The following is a 25,327-nucleotide window of genomic DNA, read 5'->3' as shown; positions in this document are numbered from 1 at the left end:
CCATACTGTATTCTACAGCAGCCGTATCATTTTACATTCCCACTAACAGTGCACAAGGATTCAGATTTCTCCACATCCTCACAAATATATATTTTTGAGTTGTTGTGTCTTTGTGTAGCCCAGGCTGGAGTGCAATGATACTATCACAGTTCACTGGAGCTTCAACCTCCCATGCTCATGAAGTCCTCCAGGCTCAAAAAATCCTCTTGCCTCAGCCTCCCAAGAAGCTGGGAGTACATGCTTCGCTAACTTTTTTTTTAAGAGATGAGCTCTTGCTACATTCCCCAGATTGGTCTCCTGAGCTCAACCAGTCCTCCCATCTTGGCCTCCCAAAGTGCTTGGCTAACAAGTGTGAATCACTGCACCCAGCCTGCTTGGCCTCTTCTGCCCTCCTGTATACTTGACTGATGGATTGAGACAGAGTCTCACTTGTTGCCCAGGCTGGAGTGCAGTGGTGAGATCTCGGCTCACTGCAACCTCCACCTCCCTGGTACAAGTGATTCTCCTGCCTCAGCCTCCTAAGTAGCTAGGATTACAGGCACCAGCCACCACACCTGGCTAATTTTTGTATTTTTAGTAGAGACAGGATTTCATCATATTGGCCAGGCTGGTCTCAAACTCCTGACCTCAGGTGATCCGCCCACCTCAGCCTCCCAAAGTGCTGGGATTACAGGAGCGAGCAACCTCACCACCATATATTTTAAATCATCTCTAGGCCAGGTGCGGTGGCTCACACCTGTAATCCCAGCACTTTGGGAGGCTGAGGTGGGCCGATCACCTGAGGTCAGGAGTTTGAGACCAGCCTGACCAACACGGGGAACCCCGTCTCTACTAAAAATACAAAAAAATTAGCTGGGTGTGGTGGCGCATGCCTGTAATCCCAGCTACTTGGGGAGTCTGAGGCAGAAGAATCACTTGAGCCCAGGAGGCGGAGGTTGCAGTGAGCTGTGATTGCACCATTGCACTCCAGCCTGGGCAACAAGAGCAAAACTCTGCCACAAAAAAAAACAAAAAAAAAAAAAAACAAAAAAACCTCAGATTACTTATACCTGACATGTGATCAATACAGAGAGGAAAAAAATTACTTATACAAGCACACTGTAAATGCTATGTAAATCATTGTTACACTGTAGTTTTAAAATGTGTTTTATATTGTCTGGTTTTTTTTGTTTTGTTTTTTGGAAACAGTCTCACTCTGTCACCCAGGCTGGAGTACAGTGGCACGATATCGGCTCACAGCAACCTCCACCTCCAGGGTTCAAGCGATTCGCCTGCCTCAGCCTCCTGGGTAGCTGGGACTACAGGCATGTGCCACCACACCTAACTAATATTTGTATTTTTAGTAGAGACAGGGTTTTGCCATGTTGGCCAGGCTCGTTTTGAACTCCTGATCTCAGGTGATCCGCCCACTTCAGCCTCCCAAAGTGCTAGGATTACAGGCATGAGCCCAGACTTGTCTTTGTTTTTTTTGTTGTTGTTTTCAAATAGTTCAAAAACAAGGTTAGTTGAATTCTTGGTTGAACCGTCAGATAGAAAGGGCCGAGTGTATATGGTTTGCAAATATTTTCTTCCATCCCTAAGTTGCCTTTTCACTGTCCTTTCTGTGCATCTTTTTAGTTTGATGTAGTCCCACTCATCTATTTCTGCTTTGGTTGCCTGTGCTTTTGTTCTTATCCAAGAGATCGTTGCCAAGACCATCATTATGAAGCTTTTCCCCTATGTTTTCTGCTAGGATTGTATAGTTTCAGATTTTACTTTTAAATCTTCAATCCATTTTGATTTTTTTTTTTTTTTTTTTTGGAGTCAGAGTCTTGCTGTGTTGCCTAGGCTGGAGTGCAGTGGCTCCATCTTGGCTCACTGAAACCTCCAACTCCCGGGTTCTAGCAATTCTCCTGCCTCAGCCTCCCAAGTAGCTAGGACTACAGGCACCCGCCGCCACACCCAGCTAATTTTTGTAATTTTTTTGGTAGAGACAGGGTTTCACTATTTGTCCAGGCTGGTCTTGAACTCCTGACCTCATGATCTGCTCACCTCGGCCTCCCGAAGTGCTGGGATTACAGGTTTGAGCCACCACACCCGGCCTTAAGTTGATTTCTATGTACAGCATTAAGGCAACGATCCAATTTCATTCTTTTGCATATGGATGTCCAGTTTTCCCAACACTATTTATTGAAGAGATTTTACTACATTTCTTTTTGTTTTACAATTTTCCTTTATGATTTCCTACATTTGTGTGTTAGGCCTTCTCGACCACAAAATCACAAAAGTATTATCATGTTTTCTTTAGTACTTTATTGTTTTACATGTGAACCTTTAAGTTTCTCCCCACCTACTCCCACAGAAGAAGGGATATTGAATTGTCCCATACTATCTTTTGAATAACCTAACTCTCCCTTTGTTTCTACTAAGAGAGGTTTCTTTTTGGCTACAAGTTAACAATATACATACACCCAAAGTGAACGGAACAATATAAAGAATATCTCATATAACAAAAAGTCCACAGGTAAAGCAGTTCCAAGATTGGTTAATTCAGAAGCACAATTCAGGTGCTTTCTATCTACATCCCGCTATCCTTAGTGTGATAGCTTTCATCTCCATACTTGTCCTTTCATGGCCATCAAAAGGCCATTGCAGATTAGCTTGAAACATCCATATCACACATCTTCACTGAGAAGCAGAAAAGGGATGCCAGCAAATCGCTATCTTGTATCAGTTGTTAAGAGCAACAGAAAATTTCTTATTCAAAGTCTTCAGACTTCCTTCATCTTATTAGCCGAGATTCCATCAAATGATCAGGCAAGCCAATAGCATGATTGGCACAGAATCTAATCAACACTCACCCTCTCTGGACTAGGGAAGCACCCTGTTCTACAGCACAAGGCAGCTGTACAGAGTTTTAGACCAAAACAAACAAACAAACAAACAAACATGGGGCTTTGTCAGCAAGGAAGGGAGAATGAAACGGCTGATGGGTAGGCATATGAATGTCTAACAAACCAACTTATCTGAACCCACCTTTTTCACACACACAATTCCCACACCTGTTTTATTTTGAAGTTCTCTACTGTGTTCTATTTTGATCTTCTGTGTCATTAGCTATTCCTGGGTCCTTATGACTTTTAACTTAATAAACTTTCTATATGTATATTTGGTAGGAACTTTCCTAAATTTTTTCAAAATTAAAATTTTTTCCCCAAAATATGTGAGAATTAGGATTGTAGTCATGCATTGCTTAGCAAAGGGGATACATTCTGAGAAATGCATCATCATTAGGAGATTTTAAAACTGTACAATCACAGAGTGTACTACACAAACTTAGATGGTATGATCTACTATACACCTAGGCTATGACCTATTGCTCCTAGGCTACAAACCTGTACAGCATATTATTGTAGTGAACACTGTAGGACACTGTAACACAATGGTAAATACTTGCATATCTAAACATAAAGAAGGTACAGTAAAAATACAGTATTGTAATCTTATGGAACCACCACCATATATGTGGTCGGTCATTGACTGAAACATCATTATAGGGCACATAGCTAGAATTTAATAAATCAAGTTAAACAAATATCTTTGTAATACTGTACCCTTCTATGAAAGGAAAATGGTATGCCTCTAACTTGAGTTTTCTTTAATGTTCTAAAGTACATTTTTATAGTTTTTATTTCATGTTTTTAATATAATGTTTGGTTTAGTCAGTCTTCTTAATCTGCCATTTCTATGGCAGAGTATCCACTGAAACATCTTGTTTGGTGTGTCAGTCACCCCCTTCTGCATAGTTCCCTGTCACACAAATACATGCAAAAGGGTAATAAATAAATGGGAAACAAAGTATAGTTTTAGTAATCAAAACATGCAAGGTTCTAACAAAAGCTGGAGATATCTACTTATGCCAAATAATTTAAGTAAGAGAAAGTAAGTAGAAGAGGTGGTAAGAAAGATATATCAGATGAGCACTGACCCCAAACCACTAAGATGATATGGTCCAAAAAATGTCAGAATGACTAATCCAATTATCTACCTCTCTGCTCAGCTGGAAGAGTAAAGAAGGGGATAAAGATGTTAGATCCTTTACCAGGACTTCCACGCATGGGGAGAGAAGCTGAAAGTCAAAACTGTAACAGGAATAAATACAAAAATTCTTTCCAAACATACCTAATATTCTTTGGCCCTAGAGTCACTGAATTCACATTTAAACTAATCTATTATTTCATTTTGATCATATTAATGGCGCTCTGAAGGAATGAAACATATTGAAGCAAAATTAAATTTATAAACAATTTAGGCAGTCATATATGTATTTATATATACACACATACAATGTATATATGAAATCCTTATACAGGTGTAAAAATTCTTAATAAATTATAAGCAGTAAAATAAAAAAATTTAGTATGTTTGCTTTTTAAAATAAAAACTTGTTCATTCTTATCACAAATAATTCTGTTGGTACATAATTTTCTCTCATGCTAATTCAACAAACCCTGAGCTTTGTTTCTCCATCTATGGCTAAATACATATCACTCTAACCAAATAAAAAGGTTTAAAATGCCGGGCGCGGTGGCTCACGCCTGTAATCCCAGCACTTTGGGAGGTCGAGACGGGCGGATCACGAGGTCAGGAGATCGAGACCATCCTGGCTAACACGGTGAAACCCCGTCTCTACTAAAAAATACAAAAAACTAGCCGGGCGAGGTGGCGAGCGCCTATAGTCCCAGCTACTCGGGAGGCTGAGGCAGGAGAATGGCGTGAACCCGGGAGGCGGAGCTTGCAGTGAGCTGAGATCCGGCCACTGCACTCCAGCCTGGGTGACAGAGCGAGACTCCGTCTCAAAAAAAAAAAAAAAAAAAAAAGGTTTAAAATAAGGGTCCTACATCTTGGTGTCTGGTTATTTGAAATCAGGTTTTCATTTTGAATAGTTTTGGTTAAGTGTATGTCATGGCAGGATGTCCCTTTATCTCCTTTGAGTTGATCTGTGTTAAACTGATAAAAATACATGCTTACTCCTGCACAAACATCAAACAATGTAATTAAATCATCACTACTTGAAACACTTTTACACGAATAATTTATCTCTTTACACTGTTGAAGCCTTGCATTTCAGTATGTTCTACAGCTTCTGTATCATCACCTGAAATTTGCCTAAAAAAAAAAATACAAGTAATTATTTGATTTTTAGATACAAAGAAAACAAGTCTAAACATCAATTTTCTGTTCCATATAGGAAATAGTTTCAGTCAAGAAATCTGCTATGTCAAAAACCTTTTCACATTCTTCATAATATTCAATAAAGTCAATTCTATTTTTTCTTTTCTTTTTGAGATGGATTCTTGCTCTGTCGCCCATGATGGACTGCAGTGGCGCAATCTTGGCTCACTGCAACCTGCACCTCCCAGGTTCAAGTGATTCTCCTGCCTCAGCCTCCTGAGTAGCTGGGACTACAGGCGTCCGCCACCATGCCCAGCTAATTTTTGTATTTTCAGTAGAGACAGGGTTTCACCCTATTGGCCAGGCTGGTCTCAAACTCCTGACCTTGTGATAAGCCCATCTCGGCCTCCTAAAGTGCTGAGATTACAGGTATGAGCCACCACGCCCAGCCAGTCAATTCTATTTTTATGGGATGATTATATGGTTTGTGAGTAAGCACTTTTGTTTCTCTTTATGAATCCTACATTTGGGTACAGTATTTCATTGCTAATGATCATTGTAAATGTAAAGGAAATACAATAAAGCTCAAGGCCTCTCGGTTGGTAGCTCTGATGAAAAGATCTTTAGGGAGACATTTAGTGATAAAAGAGTATCTGGTTTTACTTAGCTGTATATAATAGGTGTATCCTAAACAATTGTTTAAAAATAGCATTTTCAATGTTCTAGGGAAATCTGCTATCTTAAAACAGTGCAGGAGATATTCAGAAGAATATCTTTAAAAAAATTAAAGTTTAAAGGCCGGGCGCGGTGGCTCAAGCCTGTAATCCCAGCACTTTGGGAGGCCGAGATGGGCGGATCACAAGGTCAGGAGATCGAGACCATCCTGGCTAACACGGTGAAACCTCGTCTCTATTAAGAAATACAAAAAACTAGCCGGGCGAGGTGGCGGGCGCCTGTAGTCCCAGCTACTCGGGAGGCTGAGGCAGGAGAATGGCGTGAACCTGGGAGGCGGGGCTTGCAGTGAGCTGAGATCCGGCCACTGCACTCCAGCCTGGGTGACAGAGCGAGACTCCGTCTCAAAAAAATAAAATAAAATAAAATAAAAAAAAATTAAAGTTTAAATAACTTTAGAAGAGTTAAAAATCATCCCTTAAATTGTCTTATAAATTTGGATTTCTTTAGTCCATTATTCAAAAATTACTGAGTATGAATATAGTATGCTACATATTACTAAATGTTACATTGATAAAACTAAAATGAAAGTTTCAGCATTTTAAATTTCCTCTCAGTTAAATTAAAAAAAAAAAAGACCTGAAAACAAATTACTAAAACATCTGTAAGAAAAGTGAATTCAACTTACAAGCAGGCATTGAAGACACTTCAGCTGTTACAATACTTTTTATTCCCAAGTTTGATAAGCCACCTCTGATTAAGCCACATGTAAATGCTAAATACTAAAAGGAAAAAAAAATCATTAAAAATAGTAAGGATTTACTAAAATAGTAAAGCTATTGATAAATACAACATTACATGACTTATCATCAGTAGGTCATTCCTGTTTTAAAAAAGGAGTTTGGAAGATTGTTTAAGTTACTGAAAAATATTGATAGATTTCACAGCTCCCCGGAAACTAACGCATGGACATAGGACTTAAGACTTCAGCTCAGCCAATTAAGCACTCCAGTCCAGGACTGTGAATCTAGAGTCACTGACAAAAACAAGCCAGAAACAGATAGGAATTAGTTCTGGAGGCAGTAAAGGTAGTTTGTGTCTACAGTCCATGCTGCCCACAGCATTATAAGTAGATACATTCTGTGGAGTGACTTGGCTATCTTAATGGCTGCCTTAAAACTCCCCCGGTTATTGCCTATTTTTTGAGCTTATCAATTGTGTTAGCTTACAAGCAGAATTTCTTTCCTTTATTTACAACCAAGAATCTTGACTTGTTCAAGACTTATAGCTTGCCACAACAAAGAATTATCTGGTCGAAAGTATCAACAGTTTGGATGCTGAGAAATCCTGTCATATAGAAACAAAGAAAGGGAATAGGGCTGAGCTACAACACCAAAAGTCATGACAAGAACTGGATTGAAAAACTAGCAATTCAAGGAATTTTTGATTACCCACATCTATACTGCATGATGTTCAACATACTACATTATCTATGAATAATATAAATATATATATTTAAATAAATACAATATATATATTTAAATAAATATAAATAATATAAAATATTATCTTACAAATAATATACATAAATGGGTACTAATAAGTAACTAGATCTGAGTCATGAAATTTTAAGCTGGAAGAGGTCTTAGAGATTGTTTATCCCAAGAGTTCTTAATCTGGGATTTGTGACCCCTATGAAAATAAAAACCATGCATATGTGTGTATTTATGGGGAAAGGTGTTCCAATTCTCAAAGATGTCCATAACTCAAAATAGTTAGAAATCACTGAATTGGTCCAACTTACTCTTTTCACAGCTGAAGAAACCAAGATCCCAAAAAGTTAAGTGAGAACCAGAAACATTAAGTTAGATGTTAGTAAAAAAGAGAAAATACGCCAGGCATGGCCCGCAATCCCAGCACTTTGGGAGGCTTTTGTAATCACGCCTGCAATCATAGCACTTTGGGAGGCTGAGGCAGGCGGATCATGAGGTCAGGAGTTCGAGACTAGCTTGGCCAATATGGTGAAACCCCGACTCTACTAAAGATACAAAAAATTAGCCAGGCATGGTGGCGCACACCTGTAATCCCAGCTACTCAGGAGGCTGAGGCAGGAGAATCACTTGAACCCAGAAGGCGGAGGTTGCAGTGAGCTGAGATGGCACCACTGCAGTCCAGCCTGGGCGGGAGGGCTTCATCCAAAAAAAAAAAAAAAAGCAGAAAATACACACATTAACCATAAAAATGTAGTTAGAGCCTGGATACCCCAAAAATATAGAAAATAGGCAATCAGGCCAGATGCGGTGGCTCACACCTGTAATCCCAACACACTGGGAAGCCGAGGTGAGGTGATCACTTGAGCCCAGGAATTCAAGACGAGCCTGGACAACATAGTGGGATCCCATCTCTACTGAAATTTTGTTAAAAATTAGCCAGGCATGGTGGCCCATACCTGCAATCCTACCTCCTTGGGTGACTGAAGTGGGAGGATCATTTAAGCCCAGGGGGGTTAAGGTCAAGATAGGTCATGATTGCACCACTATACTCCAGCCTGGATGACAGAGCAAGACCTTATCTTAAAAAAAAAAAAAAAGAAGTGATCTACCACACATCTACATGTCACGGTCATTTATAGTGTTTCTTTTTCTGAGATGGAGTTTCGCTCTTGTACCCCAGACTGGAGAGCAATGATGGCATGATCTCGGCTCACTGCAACTTCTGCCTCCCAGGTTCAAGTGATTCTCCTGCCTCAGCCTCCCGAGTACCTGGCATTGCAGGCGCTCGCCACAATGCTCAGCTAATTTTCATAGTGTTGGTGGAGACGGGGTTTCACCATGTGGGCCAAGCTGGTCTTGAACTCCTGACCTCAGGTAATCCACCTGCCTTGGCCTCCCAAAGTGCTGGGATTACAGGTGTGAGCCATCGCGCCCGGCCAGTGTTTCTTTAATTGGTCACTCTATGACTATTTAGCTACAGTTTGGTGTTATTGTAACATGTCTCTCATTTCACAGAAAACTCTTTAAACAAAAAAACAACACCTTAAAACATACTTTTAATTCAATAGTCTGTTATGATTAGCATTGTACTTTTCCCTGTAGTCCTACTATTAACAGAAACCCCAATTATTATTAATTAATTATTCCACTAAATACCTTAGATGCATGTTCTAAATACTGTTTCCCTGCAGACATCTGAGTGAGCAGGCGAAATTTGTTGTCCTGAAGTACATAGATGCCCTGTTCCAAAAATAGAAAAAATATCCAAAGTCAATGTAGCTAGCAATCCTTAAAATTATTTTATTCTTATGAAACAATGTAAGAGTTTTTTAAAGTTATTAAAAGTCTCCTTCCCATTGGCCAAATTTTCTTTTTCTGTTCTTGGGAGACAGGGTCTCCTCTGTCACCCAGGGTAGAATGCAGTGGCATAATTATGCCTCACTGCAGCCTCCAACTCCCAGACTCAGTCGATCCTCCCACTGCAGGCTCCCAAGTAGCTGGGACTACAGGCGTGTACCACCAAGCCCTGCTAATTTTTATATTTTTCTGTAGAGATAGGGTTTCGCCATGTTGCCTAGGCTGGTCTCAAAACTCCTGGGCTTAAGCAATCTGCCCACCTTGACCTCCCAAAGTGCTGGGATTGCAGGCATGAGACCACGTGCCCGGCCTGGTCAAATTTTGTTTAAATGAAGGAGTTTTGCAATGTTCAAGCTGAAGAGTTGCAAGTTCAGTATTTTCACAACACTAATATCTACTGAACGGTTTTATACACTAAAGATACAAAGACTATATGAGACATAGTCCCTATCCTTAAAAACTCAGAGTCTAGTATGATGGAATCATTAATATATGTCCATATGAAATAAGCTATTGGTTTGTTTGTATATTTATTTATTTAGACATGAGCTCTCACTTTATTGCCTAGGCTGGAGTGTGGTGGTACAATCACAGCTCACTGCACCCTTAAACAAAACCTGGGTGTTTGAGCAATTCTCTTGCCTCAGTCTCCCGAGTAGCTGGGACCACAGGCACACACCACCACACCTGGCTAGTTTTATTAATTTTTTGTAGAAAGGGGGTCTCCCTATGTTGCCTAGACTGGTCTTGAACTCCAGGGCTCAAGTAATCCTCCTGCCTCAGCCTCCCAAAGTGCTGAAATCACAGGTATGAGTCACCACGCTTGACCTAATTTTTATTTTTATTTATTTAATTTTTTGAGACAGAGTTACGCTCTTGTTGCCCAGGCTGGAGTGCAATGGCTCGATCTCAGCTCACTGCAACCTCCACCTCCTGGGTTCAAGCGATTCTCCTGCTTCAGCCTCCCAAGTAGCTGGGATTACAGGCATGTGCCACGACACCCAACTAATTTTGTATTTTTAGTAGAGACGGGGTTTCTCCATGTTGGCAGGGCTGGTCTTGAACTCCCAACCTCAGGTGATCTGCCTGCCTCAACCTCCCAAAGTGCTGGAATTACAGGCGTGAGCCACCGCACCCGGATTTATTTATTCATTTATTTATTTACTTATTTATTTGAGACAGAGTCTTGCTCTGTTGCCCAGGCTGGAGTGGAGAGGCATGACCTAGGCTCACTGCTACCTCTGCCTCCCGGGTTCAAGCAATTCTCCTTCCTCAGCCTCCCGAGTGGCTGGGACAATAAGCGTGTGCCACCATCCCTGGCTAATTTTTGTATTTTCAGTAGAGACAGGGTTTCACCACGTTGGCCAGGCTGGTCTCAAACTCCTCACCTCAGGTGATCTGCCCACCTCAGCCTCCCAAAGTGCTGGGGTTACAGGGGTGAGCCACCGCACCCAGCCTTATCTAAATCATGTCTAGAAAGTACAAATTCAAGAGTCATTTCTTCCTATTAGCATTTCCCATAATTCCAAGCTAAAGTTGGTACAAAATGAATTCTAGGCCAGGCACAGTGGCTCACACGTGTAATCCCAGCACTCTGGGAGGCCAAGGTGGGAGGATCCATTGAGCACAGGAGTTTGAGACCAGTCTGGACAACATAGTGAGACGTTGTCTCTAATTAAAAATAAATAAATAAATAAATAAATAAATAAATAAATAAATAATCCTATTGAGAGTACCAGATACATTTCTTTAATTTTTTACTTAATCAAAATTCCAAATCTACTCTAAGTATTTCCTTGAGTTCATAAAATAAAATCTAATGAAGCTGGGAGTGGTGGTGCACGCCTATAATCCCAGCTATGCAAGAGGCTGAGGCCAAAGAATTACTTGAGTCCAGGAGCTCAAGACCAGTCTGGGCAACATAGCGAGACTCTGTCTCCCTTTTAAAATTTTAATAAATACATTGTCTTCTATGTAATCTATTAATTTTGTAAGAAAATCTTTTAAGAGTAGAAAATACGACAGCAGTAATAATCCAGGAGTTACTTAAGAGTAAAATATGCTCACAAATTAGACTTTAGAAATGACTGTAAAGAATCTCTTCCTGCCACCCAAGATGCCCAAAGGAAAGGCCAACGGGAAAGAGGTGGCTCCGGCCCTTGCTGTCATGAGGAAACAGGAGGCCAAGAAAGTGGTGAATCCTGGTCAGGCGTGGTGGCTCACGTCTGTACTCCCAGTATTGGGGGGCTGAGGCAGGTGGATCACTTGAGGTCAGGAGTTCGAGACCAGCCTGGCCAGCATGGTGAAATCCCATTTCTACTAGAAATACAAAAATTAGCTGGAGTGGTGGCACATGCCTATAGTCCCAGTTACTTAGGAGCCTGAGGCAGAATGGCTTGAACCCAGGAGACAGAGGTTGCGGTGAGCCGAGATCGTGCCATTGCACTCTAGCCTGGGCAACAGCGCAACACTTCGTCTCAAAAAAAAAGAAAAGAAAAAGTGGTGAATCCCCTGTATGAGAAAAGGCCTAAGAATTCTGGCATTGGACAGGACATCCACCCAAAACGGACCTCACTCGCTTTGTGAAATGGCCCCGCTATACCAGGTTGCAGCGGCACAAAGTCATCCTCTTGTAAGCAGTCGAAAACGCCTCCTACAATTAACCAGTTCACCCAGGCCCTACACCGCCAAACAGCTACTTATCTGTTTAAGCTGCCCCACAAGTACAAAGATAAAGCAAGAAAATAAGCAGAGGCTATTGGCCTGGGCTGAAAAGAAAGCTGCAGGCAAAGGGGATGTCCCCACTAAGAGACCACTTGTCCTCCAAGCGGGAGTTTAACACCATCACCACCTTGAAGGAGAACAAGAAGGCTCAGCTGGTGGTGACTGTACACTATGTGGATCCCATCAAGGTGGCTGTCTTCCTGCCTGCTTTGTGTTGTACAATGGGGGTCCCTTCCTGCATTATCAAGGGGAAGGCAAGACTGGTACGTCTAGTCCACAAGAAGACCTGCACCACTGTCGCCTTTACACAGATTAACTCGGAGGACAATGGAGCTTAGGTTCAGCGGGTGGAAGCTATCAGGACCAACTACAACGACAGACACGATGAGATCAGCTGTCACTAGAGAGGCAATGTCTTGGGTCCCAAGTCTGTGGCTTGAATTGCCAAGCAGGAAAAGGCAAAGGCTAAAGAACCTGCCACCAAACTGGGTTAAATATACACTGTTGAGTTTTCTGTATATAAAAATAATTAAAATAATACAAATTCTTCAAAAAAAAAGAAATGACTCTAAAGACATAAAGGTGATATATTTGTGGTTCTGCATATTATTACCACTAATGAACAGTAACTAAGGAACCAAATACTAAAAGCTATTATCATCCTGACTTTTGCTACTTTAAAAAACTTAACATAGCATATAATTGGGTGAAAGGAACAGCTATCATTACTGATAACTGTCCCTTTGTCTTTATTCAGTTCACACTACTGGAAGAAAAAAACTAATAACTTATTAATAACATAAAAATACTTCAAAGTTAACCAGAAATTATTTTAGGTTTTAAATAAGTCACTAAAATACGATATTTATATTAAGTTAAAGGACTTTAAAATATAGACCTTAATTAATTTAATTACCTGATGATTTGTCCTTAGATTGTCGATTTGTTTCTTGAATACCGTAGTCCAAAAATCTTTACAAATGAACTTCATGATATCTAACTCATCCTTGAACCTTGCAGTATCTTTTGTAAACCTAAAAAGATCAACTGGAAGTAATACAGTATTTATCCTCCAAAAAAAGCAAGAGGGACTAATTATTAACTAATTTCCAAATGCCAGAACAGCACTGAACATTTACTGGGTTATTTTTAATTTTAATTATTTTTTGAGACAGGGTCTGGCTCTGTTGCCCAGGTTAGAGTGCAGCAGCATGATCTCGGCTCATTGTAATGTCTATCTCCCTCCCAGACTCAAGCCATCCTCCCACCTCAGCCTCCCTCGAAGCTGAGACCACAGGCACATGTCACCATGCCCAGCTAATCTGTATATTTTTGTAGAGACGGGGTCCTACTTTGTTGCCCTGGCTGGTCTCAAACTCCTGAGCTCAAGCAATTCTTGGCCTCCCAAAGTGCTGGGATTACAGGCATGAGTCACCACACCTGGCTGAACATTTATTAACACTCATAAAGTCATAAGCACCACGCAACGTGATCCTATCTCAATGGATTCACATTACGTTATATAAATTATGAGGCCTCAAATTAGTCTAAACATTATAGCCAAAATTTCAGGTGCAATGCATTCTAGCACATCAAAAAAACCACAAAAGAACAAAGAGCTGAGCATTATCATGACATTGTTATATAAAATATACTCAGAGTTTAACTATTCAGGTAGTGAGAAAGAAATACTAAAAAAAAATTGATCTATAAGTTCAAAGATAATTACACACATAAACATAGACTATAGTTATTTCAATCCTATGTACATAAAAATTCAATGCAGGTTAAAGAACCCAGTAGATCTTAAGTTAAAAATGCAGTAAGATTTTAGATAGCTGTTTCAATACCTTCAGGAAGAAAGTCTAAAATACATAACACATATATTTTCTTTAATCATTAAAATAAAATTTGAATAAACGAGTTAAAATGGCATTGGATCTAAAAATAAATTTTAATTTTTGAAGTAAAGAGAAGAAATAACATTCAGGAATTAAAATTAAAATATTCCAAGTTTTATGCAATCTTTTGAAATAGATTATCTTTGTTTATAACCTACCTGCAAGAAAATTTTCAAATCCAACCTGCTCACCTTTCTATCAATCCTTGTCCCACTCGAAACCCCATGTTTTCCAGCTTAGTAATACATCGTCCGTTTTCCTGTTTTAAAAAAGAATAGTTTTAAATACTTTTAGAATGCTAGGATGTTAGTGTTCAGAAATTGTTTTACAATATTGGTTAAAAATATTAATGTAAACATTTATAATTTTTTCCCTGAGACATTTTAAGAAAAAGTGAGTTATATGGTTGATTTTATTTATTTTACTTTAATTTTACTAACTTTACTTTTTACTATTTTTTTGATAAACAAATTAATTCATAATTTAGTTAACATATACATAATTAACCTAAAAACTTCAACAGAAGGATACATTTTTAAAATTTATTTTATTTTGAGATGGAGTCTCACTCTGTCGCCCAGGCTGCAGTACAGTGGGGTCATCTCGGTTCACTGTAACCTCCACCTACAGGGTTCAAGTGATTCTCCTGCCTCAGGTTCCCAAGTAGCTGGAATTATAAGCACCCACCACCATGTCTGGCTAATTTTTGTATTTTTAGTAGAGAAAATACAAAAATACAAAATGTTGGCCATGCTGGTCTCAAACTCCTGACCTCAAGTGATCCACCTGCCTCGGCCTCCTAATGCGGGGATTACAGGCATGAAGCCACCGCACCCAGATAGAAAGACACATTTTAAAACCACTTGGAAAGCCATCTCTATAGAAGTGATTTTCCCAGGATAGTAACCAGATGTAACCTAACCCAACACCATCTTAACTGGCAGAGGTTCAATGGGTTGAAGCTTTGTGCTCCTCCCTGACACCAAGTTTTTTAATACAAACAAATCCCTCAAGGTTCGGTGGCTCATGCCTGTAATCCCAGCACTTCGGGAGGCCAAGGCAGGAGGATCACTTGAGCTCAGTGGCTCAAGATCAGCCTGGGCAACATAGCAAGACCACATCTCTACTAAAAATAAAAATAGTTGGGCATGGTAGCATGTGCCATTTTGGAGGCTGACACAGGAGGATTGCTTGAGTCCAAGAAGTTGAGGCTGCAGTGAGCCATGATCATGTCATTGCACTCCAGCCTGGGCAACAGGTTGAGCAAGGGACCCTGTCTCAGAAAAAAAAAAAAAAAAAAAAAGAGAAGAGAAAGAAAAGAATTTCACTATTGTTTCTTCTTAGGAGAAAACTCCAACCTTATGAGACCAACCACAACACAATGAAAAGTTGCACTAACTACTTCAGAATATTAGTAACAGCAGATGTTGGTACGAATAACTGGTATTTATTCTAGAGTCCTTATAAATAAAATCCCACAGTTAGCATTTGCATTATCAGCTAGAGAGTTAGTTAACATGTAGTAGAATGAGGACTTACACAAGGTGTAATACACAGCATTTTACTACTATGAAAACAAATGCAGTCCAGTTAGGAGAAAACCAAGTGGATTCTAAGTTATACATATCTTAATGACAAGACTCCCCACCATTTGTGAATGTAAAACAATTTTTAAATGTTGACACTACAATATTTAAAATAGCTATCATAAATGTACATAACGTATTCCATGCTAGGTTTTTGTTTGTTTGTTTAAGGAAACTGTAAGTTATACTGTGGTTAAGGCGTGTATCTTCACTCTTGAAAAGGCCCACATTCTATCACAGTAATGTATGGTCAGACTTAGCCCCAAATGTTAAACACCTGGATCAAGACATAACCAGTTATATTGTGAAAGGAACCTATATACATTTATCAACTCTAGTTCCTTAATAGGTACCTAACAAGTCATTAACATACAGAAACATGCATCATGAAAACCAAGAAATACCACCCATCCCTTCTGCATATCAGCAATTTGTCACTCCTGAGCAACAGTGCTTATATCACTGAGGTCTATGAATAGTCACTTTTCACATTCATCCCAAGAGACAGAATGACCTTTTTTTTGTTGTTTTTTTTCTGAGACGGAGTCTCACTCAGTCGCCCAGGCTGGAGTGCACTGGTGCGATCTCGGCTCACTGCAAGCTCCGCCTCCCGGGTTCACGCCATTCTCCTGCCTCAGCCTCCCAAGTAGCTGGGACTACAGGCGCCCGCCGCCACGCCCAGCTAATTTTTTGCATTTTTAGTAAAGACAGGGTTTCACCATGTTAGCCAGGATGGTCTCGACCTCCTGACCTCATGATCCGCCCGCCTCGGCCTCCCAAAGTGCTGGGATTACAGGCATGAGCCACTGTGCCTGGCCTGAGACAGAATGACTTAAGCACAAATGCAACATATTATAATTTCTCACCAAAAAGTCACAAATTAAACCAAAATATTTTACACAATTTATATAAAATGCCTTAAAATCTGCCTTCATTTAAGCTCGCTCTCTCCATATCTGGCGAGTCAACTGGATGTCTTTGGGTATGAGAGCCACCTCTCTTACTGTAGACGGCACACAAATTAGCATCTTCAAATCAACCCACCAGGTATACTTCACTAGCCTCCTGCAGCGCCCCAGTGACTGTGCTCTGAAACCTCAAGTTGGTTTTGAAATCCTGGGTGATCTCTCTCACCAACCTCTGGAAAGGCAGCTTCTAGATGAGAAGTTAGGTCAATTTCTGATAATGAGAATCTCTGGAAGTACCGCAGTCCCAGGCTGATAGCGATGAGGTTTCTTCACCGGACTGGTAGAGGGGACACTTTTTATCTGGCAGCGTTAATAACCTGCTGTTAGGAGGAGGGGTTCCCACCAGTGGAATTAAAAGCAGTTGATGTGGTTTGGGCCATTTGCTTTTACCTAACGTCAAAGTTTTAGGTCACTTCTTCAATCGCCACACTGCTTCTGCTGCCCAAGGAAAAACCACAGTGTCCAAGCAAAGAATAGATGTTCCTCCAACAAAGGACCAAACTGCTATTTACTTATTTATTTTACAGGTCTTGCTCTGACACCCAGGCTGCAGTGCAGTGGCGAGATCATGGTTCATTGAAGCTTTAAATTCCTGGGCTCAAGCAATCCTCCCACCTCAGTCTCCCATGTAGCTAGGATTACAGGCACATCATCATGCCTGGCTATTTTTTTTTTTTTTTTTTCTTTTTAAGAGATGAGGTCTCACTATATTACCCAGGCTGGTCTCAAAGTCCTGACCTCAAGATATCCTCCTAGCTTGGCCTCCCAAAGCAGTGGGAATACAGATGTGAGCCACATCATTTTCACAAGGTAACTTGGAACTACTGCTTATCATTGATTTTCAGAAATCAAATCCTCTTTCTAATTACTCCTCGTCTCCCTCTTATCCCCATTTCAATCATTCTTCTCTCCTAGGTTATAAAACCTGGTATCACCTGATGTTCTTCCCTGAGTCAAATCCTTTTTGCGTTCATTAAGTTCTATTGTTCCTTGCTTCAAAATGTCTCAGAATCATCCAGGCTTCCCAGTTCTCAGTGTCTTAGCTGATTACCACACTTTGCCTTAAATCATGAGATTGCTTTGCTCTTCCTTCGACAATCTCATTCAGTCTTAAGGCTTTAAATACTACCTCTATGCTGAACACATCCAAATCCTATGGATGACTGATGGACTGTCCTCTACAATCCAGACCCCATACCTCTCTGGCCTCAACCTTCTGCAGACTCACTCTGTGCTGTCCCTTAAACATGCCAGGTACATTCCAGGGGCTTTTGCATCACCTCTTCCTCCAGATATTCACACAACCAACTCCCTCACTTCCTTTGAGTCTACTCTCATGTCACCATCTTAGGCTCATTTTAACCATCTTCTTTAAAAGTGCAACATCATACCCCTTTGGCAACTCGCTATCCTAGTGATCTTAAAAACGTGTTGGCCGGGTGCAGTGGCTCACACCTGTAATCCGAACATTTGGAAGGCTGAGGTGGGCGGATGACGAAGTCAGGAGATCGAGACCATCCTGGCTAACACAGTGAAACCTCATCTCTACTAAAAATACAAAAAATTAACCAGGCATGGTGGCACATTCCTGTAGTCCCAGCTAGTCAGGAGGCTGAGGCAGGAGAATCGCTTGAACCCAGGAGGCAGAGATTGTAGTGAGCCAAGATCGTGCCACTGCACTCCAGTCTGGGTGACAGGGCGAGACTCCATCTCAAAAAAAAAAAAAAGACCAGCAACATCAGCATCACATGGGAACTTGCTAAAAATGCAAATTCTCTAGTCCCACTCCCAACTTACTTAATCCGAAATTCTGGGTATGGAGCCACTAATCAGCTTTAACGAGCCTTCTAAAAATTGATTTGACGCTCAGTCCCACTTCCTTGCTTAATTTGTCTCCACAGAATTTCTTTCACCATTTAATATACTATACATTTTACTATTTTATATTGCCCATGTGCCCCTTGCTCCCCTCTCTGCTAAAATAAAGCTCCAAAAAGGCAGGGATTTTTGTATATTTTGAAGCCTGTTTGTCTCCCACTAAGGAAACCATAGGCCTTATTATTCACTAAACTTTCTTCTAAGGAACCATGCACTCTGTTTATGGTGCTGTGACTACTAAAACTGTATTTCTAGAAGACTTTATTGGGCATAGACATCTAGTGGTCCCAAAGGACCTTTGAAGTATGCATATTCAACATGATATTCATTTTATTAATGTCTTCTGCCTGCTCTGCCTCCAAAATTCCCTAAATTCATTAATGGCATGACCATTCACCTAGTTACTCTAACCAGAAAACTTCCATTTTCTTCACCCCTGAGGTCCCAACCCCTACATACACTGTAGTCCAGTGGAGCCTACCTTTTTCAAGCTTTTCAAAATTCACCTTCTCTCTCTACCCTTACTTCTTCAGTAAGGCCTTATCATTTCTCTCCTGGTTTTTAGCTAGAGCCTTCCAACTGGTCTTGTCTCATTTTTTCCTACTTTGTGTCATCTTCTATATTTCTGGCAGTATAATTTCTACCAAAGTAGATTTCTGGAAAAAAAAAATCACGTTATTCCCAGCTGGGCATGGTGGCTCACGCCTGTAATCCTAGCATTTTGGGAGGCCGAGGCGGGCGGATCACCTGAGGTCGTGAGTTCAAGACCAGCCTGACCAACATGGAAAAACTCCATCTCTACTAAAAATACAAAAATTAGCCAGGCATGGTGGCACATGTCTGTAATCCCAGCTACTCGGGAGGCTAAGGCAGGAGAACTGCTTGAACCCAGGAGGCGGAGGTTGTAGTGAGCCGAGATCACTCCATTGCACTCCAGCCTGGGCAATAATAGCAAAACTCCGTATTAAAAAAAAAAAAAAACATGTTATTCTCTACTGGAATTTCAGCACCTGCTCCCCTTTCTTCAAAATAAAGTCCAGGCCTGACGTAGTGGCTCATGCCTGCAAATCCCAGTACATTGGGAGGCCAAGGCAAGCGGATTGCTTGAGCTTAGGAGTTTGAGGGCAGCCTGGGCTACATGTGAAACCTCATCTTTACAAAAAATACAAAAATTAGGTGAGCATGGTGGCATGCACCTATAGTCCCAGCTACTTGGGAGGCTGAGGTAGGAGGATGGCTTGATTGCAGGAGGCAGAGGTTGCAGTGAGCCAAGATCCAAGCACTGAACTCTAGACCAGGCAACAGAGGCAGATCCGGTCTCAAAACAAACCAACAAACAAACAAAAAATAAAGTCCAAACTCCTTAGCATGGCATCATGGTATATGCTTTCCTTAAAGACCCCTGGCTAGTTAACCAAAATTCATTAACATCCATATATTCACAAACATCTTTCCCTTCTACCACTCTGAAATTTCTGCAGCAACTCCAGAGTGCCATATTCTCTTCTGTCTCCATGCCTTTGTATGTGCTATTCCATAGACTTCACATTCTTTAAATTCTGCTCAAGTATTACATTCTCCCAGATGCCTTCCCTGAAACTTCCTTAGGCCCTATGCTGTCATAAAACTCTGTACATACATCTATTACTATACGTATCACTATCTTCGGTTTTTCTGCTATTCTCCACACTTCTTCTCGAACATGCTTAGGATGACGCCAGGCGCGGTGCTCATGCCTATAATCCCAGCACTGTAGGCAGGAGGGTCACTTGAGACTAGGAGTCTGAGACCAGCATGAGCAACATAGCAAGACTCTGTTTCTATAAAAAATTTTGTTTTAATTAGCTGGACACGGTACCATGCCCATAGCCCTAGCTATTTGGGAGGCTGATGTGGGAGGATCACTTAAGCCCAGGAGGTCACGGCTGCAGTGAGCCAAAGTCCCAACACTGCATTCCAGCCTGCATGACAGAGAAAGACCTTGTCTCTCCCCATTTTTTTTTTTTTTTTTTTTTTTTTTAGACACAGTCTTGCTCTGTCGCCCAGGTTGGAGTGCAGTGGCACAATCTCAGCTCAACGCAACCTCCGCCTCCTGGGTTTAAGCGATTCTTCTGCCTCAGCCTCCCGAGTAGCTGGCCCTACAGGCGCACACCACCACGCCCAGGTATTTTTTGTATTTTTAGTAGAGATGGAGTTTCACCATGTTGGCCAGGCTGGCCTCGAACTCCTAACCTCGTGATCTGCCTGCCTTGGCCTCCCAAAGTGCTAGTATTGCTAGTATTACAGGCATGAGCCACCTCGCCCGGCCTCTCTTTTTAAAAAAATAGAGACATTGTTTCACTACATTGCCCACTTTGGTTTCCAACTCCTGGGCTCAAGTAATTCTCCCACCTCAGCCTCCCAAAGTGCTGGGATTACAGGTGTGAGCCACCACACTCACCCAGATACTTTGTCTCTTTAAAAAAAAAAAAAAAGTTCAGCTAGAATAAGTGTCTGTAAATCATGATGCTCTTTGTGGAATAATTCGCTCTGTAGAATCACCTAGGAACATATGTATTACCAGGAACTATTGAAACCACCTTTGCAAAGATTGTAACTGTAAGTAAAAGAGATCTCACCTAATCAACTCCATCTTGCCTTTAACCTCCAAACTGCCCTTGGTCATTCCTGGATGCAGCCCAAGATAACTTTGGGAGAAATTTAGTTTATAGTGTAACCTTAAAGCAAGAAGGATAATAGCCCTTCCCGAAACTAAATCACCTTTGCAAAACTAAAGAAAGACTATAAGGTTAGGATTATGAGAGGGGCCTGAATTCCGCTAAAATGTAGGTAGTTAAATGATAACCAGACATTATTCTGGAAGTCACAGATTTGTAACTTCCCCAATTACTCCTGTAAATAATTATCACTATTGTAGAACCTAAAAAAGGCCTTTTGAGATGTCTTTTCAGACTTTTGCATTTCGGATGACTCCAACTGGTCCTCTGGCCCCCACCTCTGTAATGGCATCCCCAACCAACCAGCAGCACCCATTCCCTAGTCCCCAGCCTGTCAAACTGTCCTTGATAAACCCTAAACTCTGTATGTTTGGGGAGGCTGATTTGAGCAATAATAAAACTCTGCTCTCCGATTTAGCCAGCTCTACATAAACTCCTTATTGCAATTCTCCTGTCTTGATAGATCAGCTCTATCTGGGCAGCGGCGAAGAAGAACCCATTGGGCAGTTACAACATGCTTATATACACACTCTCAAATCCTATGATCACATGAGCTTTTGAATTAAGCCCTACTACATATTTTTTGATTTTGCTACTTGTTCATGCACTTTTGAGTAGGCACCAAATTTTTAAGAAAAAATCAACTTGAGAACATTTTATCCACTAACCTTTTAAAATCCTTTCACCATAAATTGAGAAATGCCCAATTAGTCCACTTTAAGAGAATTCCTCTTTAAGAATAGTTTGATAAACATTGATTTGGAGGGTTAGAACACTGTTTCTTTCTTTTATCTCACCTCAAATCTTACGGAAGTTTATTTTGCTATACTGAAAATCTGTAAAACTTTATTTCACTTAAAAAAACTTTTGATAATTAAAAAAGAAAGACACATAATCCTGTTAGCGAGAAATGGATTTTATAGGTCTTTTCAGACATAAACAGCATGGTTTTTACAGATCTTTTTATGTCTGGAAAAATCTCTAAAAATCACTTCTGGATGACAGGATTATGTATCTTTTACATTTTTTATGATGAAAAATTTCAAGCACACTCAAAGTAGGGACACTAATATGAATCCTCATATACCTGTATTTCAGTATGGGTTCTGATTATGAAGACTACCACATAACTATTATTTATATAATTTTTGCTTATTATGTACTTTCAATTTTCCCCCCACCATAAATACATTGCAGTAGAAAAAGAAAGTTATTTTTAGCTTAAATGATTCAAAACTATGAACTTCCTTTCTCTTATATGATTAGTCCATCTCTTAAAATTATCAGGCCTGAGTAGAACAGCTCTGTTCATTTTAATAAGGATTAACCCACTGGGGGAAAAAAAAAGAAAGGCATTTTAAAAAGAAGAAAAAATATTATTCTAGACAAGAGTCAGAAGAGGGCCAGGTGCAGTGGCTTACTCCTGTAATCCCAGCACTTTGGGAGGCCAAGGCGGGCAGATTACCTGAGGTCAGAAGTTCAAGAACAGCCTGGTCAACATGGTGAAACTCTACTGAAAATACAAAAAAATTAGTCAGGCATGGTGGCCGGCACCTGTAATTCCAGATATTCAGGAGGCTGAAGCAGGGGAATCACTGGAACCCAGGAGGCGGAGGTTGCAGTGAGCTGAGATCACACCACTGCACTCCAGCCTGGGAGACAAAAGCAAAACTCTATCTCAAAAAAAAAAAAAAAAAAAAAAAAGAGAGAAGAGGAAAGGTAAGAAGGGAGGGGAGAATGAAGAGAACTGAATACACAAGTGGTTGGGGGGACCGGGGGGTTATAACAAAAAAGTAAAAGGGGTGTGTTAACTGTTCTAGAGGGAAAAGGAAGGCTAGCTTTGCACAAACAGTAAACACTGATGTCAATAATAAAGTCAGAAGTTTGTAACTTGAAAAAAATCTCTATTATAGATGTGTCATTTGAATAAGAATAGAATTTGCTTCATTTCCAATAACGTTCCAAATGTATCCTGCCTATCCTTCTTGTGGGTAAACTGGCAGTATCTTTTTCTGGATGTCATACAGGTACCTCAAAAGTTCAAGCTGCCCCGAAATAACTCATTATCTTACCTCCTTATTTTTTTATTCTCCTTTAATCCCTTTTCTGATTAATAGCACCACCATCCAAACCAGCTGCTCAAGCTAAAACCTGACAATAATTTTCAACTCCCACTCCCATCCTTAAACAAGACCTACAGAATTCCACTTTCTACCTCTCAAATCTGTTACCTGCTTTTCTCACTATCCCTGCCTTAATTCAGATCATCATCATCTCCTGCAGTGACTCCCGTAATAAAGGATTTTCCCCCTACAAGGATCTTCCCTATCTAGCCCAAACACTGGATTACTTTTCTAAAATGCAAATGATCCACATCATTCCCTTCCTCAAAAATATTCCCTTGAAAAGATCCGAATTCTTTAATTACACAGAGCTTTCTAACTTCACCTCTCAATTCTTCTTACTCTCCCTCTATTCAGTCTAGTCACAAAGAAATGCTTAAGTGTCTTTAAATCCACCACTCTTTGGTACCTCTACGTCTTTATCTTTGCCTAGGATACATTTCCTATCCCCACTCTCCACCCATTTTTTATCAATAGCATTAAAGAAAGGGCTCCTGACTTGAGCACGACTTTGGACTATTTCTAAAATCCGTTACAACTCCATGATTCTACCAGCCAATACTCAAGTGTTAACTACTCCTTAAATCACTATTCCCTAAAGACTGTGAGGCAGAAGTTTTATTTTATTTATCTAGCAGTGTCAGCAGCGACAGGCCCACAATGACTGAATAAGGATTCCCACATATTAGAAGTAACCGCTACATACTATCACATTTCGGATTAAGTTAGATTAAAAAAAAAAAAAGTAATCTCTACAACTCTACAAGGATGGGGCCATTGTTCCATTCACTACTACATCCCTGGCACCTAGAACTAGCTCTGACATAACGGGCACTAAATAAATACTTTCTGAAATAATTAATTTGTGTTCCCTAATTATCCTAACGCCTGCAAACTTTCCCCTGCAAACTCAACCTTCATTAGGCTTCAGTTCTCAAATTGTGTGGAGTTGCACTGAGCATTAGGAATGAGGAAGGAAGGACAGGTCTGTCCAGTGCAAGGCTGAAGTGCTGGAGGTGCCAGCAAAACTAAGTAGGGGTGTCAAAATCAGCTCTGCAGTTAACCCTCCCGTAAACAATGGCAGGGACAACACTAAAAGTACCAAAATCTGTGGGGTGTAAGACAAACGTACGGAAGTAGACAAAAAGGAATCAAATGGAAGATACGAAAGAGAAAACGATGAAAGATGACGGTTCAAAGGAGACAACTGACAGGTTCCAGGGTTTAGGATACCTGGAGGTGGACCATTTTCTGTACACCTCGGGAGGCATCGGGTGGCATGGGACAGGGGTTGAAGGAAAGCACTGAGGGCAAACAAGGTGTGTCACCGCAAAAGGACCGCAAGGACGTGTGGCAGCACTCACCACCTCCCCCTGCTCCGCGGACTTGTACACTCCAGACACCATCTCGTTATGGAGAAGCAAAAACAACGCCTCATCCGCCATTTCCTGCTAATTCTTCCAAGCTCCGAGTTTTGGCTCCCGCTTGAGCTGGTCTGGGGATTCCGGCTAGCGCCTTGAGCGACCTGGCCGGCGCCGCGACTCCGTCAGGCCGCCATTCTGTCCCTGTGGCTAAGAGACCGAGGTATTCACACAGCTTCCCAAAGGCTGGTACTGAAGTGAGTCTGGTACTGGAGACAGCCCACACTCCGGGGCTACCAAGTGCTAGGGGCCGAACGAAAGTTTGACACGAGCTCTAACCCAAGCGAACCAGCTAAGATGCGATCTGGCCGCTGGGCGGGGGCAAAAAAAAAAAAAAAAAAAAAAAAAAAAAAAAACCAACTTCCGGTCCCCTCTACCCCGGCATTTGGCCAGCTCTATGATCACTGAGTTCCTCTCTCCCAAGCCCAAAGAGGCCAGCGCCCGGAAATGAGGAAGGTTCCCCTCCCACCACGATGTCCGGGGCCGACCAAGATAAGACTTAGAGAGCTTCCGCCTGGCCCTGGCACGGTGGCTCACGCCTGTAATCCCAGCACTTTGGGAGGCCGAGGTTGGTGGATCACCTGAAGTGGGAAGTTCAGACCAGCCTGAAAACCCCGTCTCTACTAAAAAAACAAAATTAGCCGGGCCTGGTGGTGCATGCCTGTAATCCCAGCTACAGGCATGCGCCTGGCATGAGTCTGAGGCAGGAAAATCGCTTGAACCCGGCAGGCGGACGTTGCGGTGAGCTGATATCGCGCCACTGTCCCCCAGCCTGGGCAACAAAAGTGAAACTCTGCCTCAAAAAAAAAAAAAAAAAAAAAAAAAAAAAAAGA

General features: G+C 41.2%; 1 protein-coding gene across 3 annotated transcripts; it reads right to left on the bottom strand.

Moving 5' to 3' along the window:
• Positions 1 to 5,058: 5,058 nt before the first annotated feature.
• TRAPPC6B (trafficking protein particle complex subunit 6B) lies at positions 5,059 to 24,829 on the bottom strand. 3 transcript variants are annotated; one of them, XM_050798974.1, is made up of 6 exons: positions 24,438 to 24,829; positions 13,993 to 14,060; positions 12,817 to 12,934; positions 8,976 to 9,059; positions 6,515 to 6,608; positions 5,059 to 5,148 (listed from the first exon to the last, which is right to left on the bottom strand). In XM_050798974.1, the coding sequence occupies exons 1-6, from the start codon at positions 24,516 to 24,518 to the stop codon at positions 5,117 to 5,119; spliced, it is 477 nt and encodes a 158-aa protein (XP_050654931.1). In that variant the 5' UTR covers positions 24,519 to 24,829; the 3' UTR covers positions 5,059 to 5,116. The 3 variants fall into 3 exon arrangements, with proteins under 3 accessions (XP_050654931.1, XP_050654932.1, XP_050654933.1); XM_050798975.1 differs by lacking the exon at positions 24,438 to 24,829 and adding an exon at positions 24,307 to 24,427; XM_050798976.1 differs by lacking the exon at positions 8,976 to 9,059.
• Between the last annotated feature and the right edge of the window lie 498 nt (positions 24,830 to 25,327).

The sequence above is a fragment of the Macaca thibetana genome, chromosome 7 (assembly GCF_024542745.1).
Source record: "Macaca thibetana thibetana isolate TM-01 chromosome 7, ASM2454274v1, whole genome shotgun sequence".
NCBI lineage: Eukaryota > Metazoa > Chordata > Mammalia > Primates > Cercopithecidae > Macaca > Macaca thibetana.
This window is presented reverse-complemented; position numbering and strand designations above follow the sequence as displayed.

Bases quoted from the DNA above. Each gene is read 5' to 3' on its own strand.
- TRAPPC6B (XM_050798974.1), bottom strand. From the start codon at position 24,518: ATGGCGGATGAGGCGTTGTTTTTGCTTCTCCATAACGAGATGGTGTCT. The intron at 14,061-24,437 runs GTGAGTGCTGCC...TTTTTAAAACAG, and splicing joins CCGCGGAGCAGGGGGAGGTG to GAAAACGGACGATGTATTAC. The intron at 6,609-8,975 runs GTATTTAGTGGA...TTTTCCTTTTAG, and splicing joins ATTTAGAACATGCATCTAAG to TATTTAGCATTTACATGTGG.